General features: G+C 36.4%; 1 protein-coding gene across 1 annotated transcript; it reads right to left on the bottom strand.

The window, feature by feature from the left end:
• Positions 1-459: 459 nt before the first annotated feature.
• On the bottom strand, positions 460-5924 carry cnpy2 (canopy FGF signaling regulator 2). Its single transcript, XM_036559495.1, has 6 exons — positions 5816-5924; positions 5506-5632; positions 3337-3452; positions 2954-3151; positions 1933-2029; positions 460-1276 (listed from the first exon to the last, which is right to left on the bottom strand). The coding sequence occupies exons 2-6, from the start codon at positions 5600-5602 to the stop codon at positions 1233-1235; spliced, it is 552 nt and encodes a 183-aa protein (XP_036415388.1). The 5' UTR covers positions 5603-5632; positions 5816-5924; the 3' UTR covers positions 460-1232.
• Between the last annotated feature and the right edge of the window lie 619 nt (positions 5925-6543).

Below are 6543 nucleotides of genomic sequence, written 5' to 3'. Positions count from 1 at the left end.
TCAGAAATTGTTCAAAATGGTGGTGATAGGAACCAGACGTCCAGAAATGTTTAATGGCTTTAAAAGCTTCATAAGGCGTTGTTTTTCATATTTACCACTATTTTTTCATCATCGACATTCTATATAAAACTCTGGTTTTGGATAGTAAATAAAATGTCTATATTTGTGTTGTCATGGTGACCCCTGGTCCCCATCACCACTGTAAAGAAACCTGAACCATTTCACAATAAACCACTCTGAATCACTCAACATCTCAAACACTAAATCATGCAGATATTTGAAAAATGTGGAATTTCCCTTTAACGTGCATATTAGTTCACAGAATTATCTGCCTTTCATATGTTTCTCCAAATTTCTGTGATTTTGTTCGCATCCCAACCACTGAATTATGCAGAAAAATGGTTCTCTGTTTAGCTTATAACATCAAAACTGACATTGAAACCAGACTTGCAGTCCGACTACACAAAATGTATATTTTATTTTTCCAAAGGGCATCAATGGAAACCATTTTTGTAGAAATAAAGGCTTCATAAATCCTTATCAAACAACAGGAGCTGGAGGTCATATAATTGTAAGAGTACCAAGTCTGACAAATTGCGCCTCTAAGTGGAAAAAGCCAAATATATTCAAAAGACAGAGAAACCTGTCCTTAAATAAGAAAGAATAAAGTTACAGGAAATAAAAAGAAATCAGTTAACTTCCCACTATAAATGCAATCAACATGAAAAGCAGAAAGAAACACAGATTAAACCTTGCAAAGAAAAAAAAAGATTCATCAACAGGGCTTTGTGGCTCACTAAAAACACTAAAATAAAAAGTGGATGTTAACAAATAATACTTGAGGCAGTTTTTAGAGACCAGCTTGCATATACGACGCATACAGTTTTCCCCAACACTTTTAAATTGAAATACAACTTTAATTCCGTCACACTGTAGACAAATGAACACGAGCTTGAGCTGTGTTCATAGCACCCAATGCACAGTGGACAATCAGCCTGAACATAATACACAACCAGATTTTAAAAAATAATATCCAACATAAACAAAGGTCTGTGGCCAGTTCATTTTAGACTGGATTAAATGCTAACATATGCAATGAAATATGCAATTTCACATTTAATCCAACCTAAAAGATCAAATCTGATCACACAGACACTGCATCACAAATTCAAGTGTGCTGGAGTGAGACCACCGATGATCAGTTCTTTACAGTGGCAGGTAGTTCTGTGATGTTATAGCTCGTCGTGAGGTATCTTAAGTGCGTGGTCACAAAGATCTGCAAGCGCAATCAAAATGAATCAAGTTAGACTTGTGCACAACAACAACCATCAGCTCAATAGTTGCTTTTTATTTATAGGGATATCAGGTAAAAATTTTAAACAGGACAAAATCTGAAATTAAGGCTCAGAATCATAAGACTTTCAAAACTGAATCATTTGAATAATTAAAAGCTTTAGTACATTAAAGGTTTAAACACACAAATAAAATGAGTAAGTTTTTTTATTATTTTGTTGAGATAACATCCTCTACGGAGAACAACCTTAAATACGGCATTTTTTTTTAACCCAATTTCTATTTATTTAAATATTTCGTGGGGTGGGGCGGTGGGTATGTGCCACAATTTCAATGATGAATTCGGTAAATAAACAGTAATTGTGTATTAAATTGTGCAGAAGTGTGTCTCTGTAGAGGATGTGTTCACTTATTTACACTCAGAAAATCAACACATGATTTGACCAGGGGTGCGCAAACTTTTGGATACAACCTTATAAAGAAGCATAGAAAGCTGGAGGACATTTTAGTACAAACAGATGTATATACGCTCTTAAAAATGAGTAGTATATACCTATGTAGTTGTATACACATGAATTTTATTTAAGTATTGTGTGTGAAAAGAATACAACCGTATTAAATTCTGTTTGTAGGTGTTACCTGTTCTCTTGCTGCAGAGCTTGTCTTTAACGTTGTCCGTTTCATGAGCAAAGAATTCAATAATTTCGTCCTCATTCTGCTCAACAATCGTTTCACACTGTAGAGTTAAGGAGAAAAAAAGACAGAACAGCCCAGTGTTACTTCAGAAAGACAATAATCAATTCTCAGCATTAACTGCCGTAGTTGATTAACTGAAACTAAGCATTATCCATAATACATTAAAGGGCCCATATTAATAAGTGAATGGGTGGGGCTAAACTGCTCAGCTCAAAGTGCTTTTTAAATGAATGGCTGTCCTGTAGTGTGCCAATCAGAACAGAGCTCATTTACATATCAGTCTTAAAGGCACAGTCACACAAACAGCCCAACTACACGCTTGTCGAAACTTTCTTCATCTTCTAGATCGGGGGGGCAAACTCAATCACATAGTAATTATTATTATTATTTTTTTATTCAGCCATAGTCAAAAAACTCCACAAATCCATGGGCCAGCTGTGTTTTTATTTAATTTTTAATTTAAATTTTGCCATGACTACAACTGGACATTGTTTATTCAAAATATGCCAAAACTACAACAGCAAAAAACAGACACTGAATAAGTGAATTATTCATAGTGGAGGGATACATGAAGGGTGTTCTAGAGGCAAAATAGCCCCCAAAGATTTTTTTTCAGGTTTTTCACTATTTTACCATCATCAACATCAACGACATCAGGACACGCGTAGGTTCACTGGTGGTTTTGGGTAGTAAATAAAATGGCTATATTTGCATTGTAGACGTCAGGACCCCTCATTCCTATCACCACCACTGTAGAGACATCAGTTTCTCTGCAAATGAACCATTTCACATCAAACCACTCTGAATGGCTTCAACCACCAAACTGTACAGAAATTTGAAAAACTGGTTGAATTCCCTTTAAGATTGGTACTCCTATCATGGCGGGTGGGCTACAGGAGACTGGGTAAAGAAACCTTTCTCTCAAAGGTAAAGCCAGTAAGAAAGCAAAAATGCAACTTCTTACAGCAAACTTTAAACTGGCGCTGACTCTTGTGTCTAAGGTCACATCGGAGAGATCCATGGAGGTGCCGTCGCGTGAGGTATGTCTCACATATGTCTTACGATTAGTGGTAGTATCCACGCGTTCCCCGTAATCCTTCATCCTGTCACACACTTCTTCCATTAGTTCGAGAAGATGACCCTCAGAACGGGCAAGAGGAACCTGGACCACCAATGATAGAGAAATAGAGAAATATATTATAAAAAAAAATAAATCAACTAGATTACATAGCTAAACTGCATCAAAGCAAGCGCAACTGAGTCACTAGTTACCAAGGAAGAATATGAACACCATGCAAAAGAAAACGGGTATGTGCAAAACACCTTGTACAACAGTAAATATCTCACCTCTTTTATGGACTGGCTGCCATCAGGATTTATCCTAAATGATCCCGTTTGGATCATTTTCTTTGGATCTACTTGAGATATGGCCCATTCCATTTCATCAACTAATGCTCTGCAAGCTGTGATTAATCAGTCAAGAGTGAAAAAAAAGTACTGACAGTTAAACATACACAAGTATTTCAAAGTAAATAGTAGACATTCACAGTAATATCAGAATCACATCAGTATAGTGAGATATTTGCTTAAACTTTTTGGAATTGGATGGATGTTTAGATTTGACCAATATGTTACTTTATATATACACACAGTCATATGCAAAGGTTTGAACACTCTTGGTCAAATTACACGTTTTGTTGATTTTTCTGACAAAAATAAAAAATGAAATATAGAATGTGCCATAACCTTTTCACAGCCCACATTTTATGTGTAATTTTTTCTCAGTGTGTTAAACTCAGTAAATAAACAGTAACTGTAACTTAGAAAATCAACAACAAACATGAAATTTGACCAGTGGTGCCCAAACTTTTGCAGACAACCATGCAAAGAAAGACATTTTAGTATAAACAGATGTATAAATGCTCTTAAAAATTTAGGTGCCAAAAAGGTTCTTTGGAGCGATGGCATAAAAGAATCATTTTTGGTTCTTTAAAAGAACCTTTTAGTGATCGGCTCTTTAAAGAACTGTTTTTGCAAATAAGATGTGTGAAAAACCATGACACGTTATAAAAATGCACAGAGTGTGCTCTCAGTAAAATCCATCATTTGACCAGGGGCGCGCAAACTTGTGACTGCTTTCTATATTTTTATAAATGTTACTGTATCGGCACTGGCAAATATGTTACACGCAAAATATGAGATATCAGCACCGCTATACATTTCTTTCACTTTGCAATGATTTGATGTTTTAATGAATACAACAATTTGTACTCATGTACAAATGTACTCAACTGATTAGCAGAAAAATCGATAGATTCATAAGTAGTTTGAAGGTATAAATGAAAATGCAAAGACTAAAATATATTTTTTTTTCTTGGAAATGTAACTAAGTAAAAGTACAAGTACTCAGTTTCAATAATACTCAAGTAAGGTAGAAATAATCCAAAACAATACTTTAAGGAAGTACAACTACTCAGGTATTCTCCACCCCTGAGTACAGTGCATTCTTAAAAAGGAAGGTTCTTCAAGGGTACGTCAGTGAAGACAATGGTTCTATTTAGAACCAAGAGTTGTAAATACAACCATCTGCATTGTGAAATAGTTCTTCAAATTGACGGAGAATGTGTTGTACACTGTTCTACATAGAACTTGTTTGAAAATGGTTCTATACAGCGCCAAAAACCTTTCTGCTATTGTTACAATGTCATGCTGATAACAAAAAGAGAACCATTTTGATGCTATACATTGATGCCAATAGTTATTAAATGCTACATAACCACTTTCAAAAAAGTTCTATGAAGATCCATATACAAGAACCATTTAATCAGGCAAAGAACCATTTAAGCATAAAATGGCTCTGTGCAGAACTCATGGATCTAAACAGAACCACTGCCCCCACAAACGAACCCTTGAAAAGATTATCTTTTTAAGAGTGTATAGTATTTCTCAGAAAAGAAAACACAAAGAAGGGGGCTTAACAAATAAGCCAACTTTTCCAAATGTGAACTTCACCTTGAACCAGGCATGGGGTGGTACCCTGCTGAAAATATCTCAGAAACCATTAAAGGTTTCTGCTGGTTCTGGTGGAGTCCAATAGTCACTAATGGTATTCTGTGTTTTCGTGATGAGTTAATTTCACAGTGTAAAAGACTCTAATGATTAACAGGTGTTCTGGGACTGACTCCAGACGCATTTGATGGTTTCCTAATAGGATCTAAAGGTGTCCTACAGGAAACTAGTGGTCTCTAATAGTCACCACTAAGCCAATTCCCATTACAAAGTAAACCCATCAGGTTTTAATCCTAATTGTTCTAATGGTCTTTTTCTCAGCAGGGTTTTCAAATCAGGACACTGGTCCAGGATCAGCACTGATGAATGGACAGACTCTGTGAGCTCTGTGAAAATCAGCCCATGTGACTGTGAGTGTGTGAGGAATGCAGTGTATGAAGTAAAGCACATGAAGGGCCATATTTATATGAATTTTTCTCACGAGTTCAATTCAAATGTTGACAGTACCTCCACATTTGATGTCCTGGCCCTGTCTGGCTCCGTGAGCAAACACGTTAAAACAAAAAAATCCACAAAGGAACAAGATGTACACCTTGTGCTCCATCTCCACCTGGACCAAAGGAACCTAAAACACCTAGAACACACATCACCGCAGCATCAGAACATCAGGAACTCCTGCAAACGCTTCCAGCCATCTCACCAAGTTTCCATCTCATGCAGGGGAGCTGCTGGACAAGCACGGCGGGAACAGAATCATCCAAGCAGTTTTATCGTAGCTATTTATATATCGGACGCTATAAAACGTTAAAAGACTCACTTTTTATATGTAAAAAAACTCAGTTATTCAGTGATTCAGTCGCCGCTGAGGAGCCGCACTGATTCCACGCTGTTCCATAGCAATCAGTGGAACTGATGACGTATACAACTGGCTGCTTCTGCGGGGTGTCCGAATATTTGCCTGAATTTCCTAAGGACCTCTAGCGTTCTTTAGTTCCGTGTCAATACATTTTTTTATACACAAAGAATTTTACAAATGTACAACCAACGTCAAAGCAACGTATTATCGGACAACAGAACCACAATATGTGAACAGTTTTCCCAGCGTTAGCATCATACCATTTAAGCACATTATGACACCAAAAGAGTAAAGATATAACCTAATAATTTGCATAGAAAACTTATTTACCTAAAGGAGGATATGCACATACACACATACACATATACACACATACACATATACACACATACACATATACACATACACATATACACACATACACATACACACATACACACACATACACATACACACACCTACACATACACACACCTACACATACACACACATACACATACACACATACACACACATACACATATACAAATATACACACATACACATACACACATACACACACACATACACATATACACACATACACACACATACACACACATACACATATACACACATACACACACACATATACACACATACACACATATACACATACACACACATACACATACACACACACACACACA

The sequence above is a fragment of the Colossoma macropomum genome, unplaced genomic scaffold (assembly GCF_904425465.1).
Source record: "Colossoma macropomum unplaced genomic scaffold, Colossoma_macropomum, whole genome shotgun sequence".
Taxonomy (NCBI): Eukaryota; Metazoa; Chordata; class Actinopteri; order Characiformes; family Serrasalmidae; genus Colossoma; species Colossoma macropomum.
The sequence above is the reverse complement of the archived record's forward strand: the minus strand, read 5'-3'. Positions and strand labels throughout refer to the sequence as shown.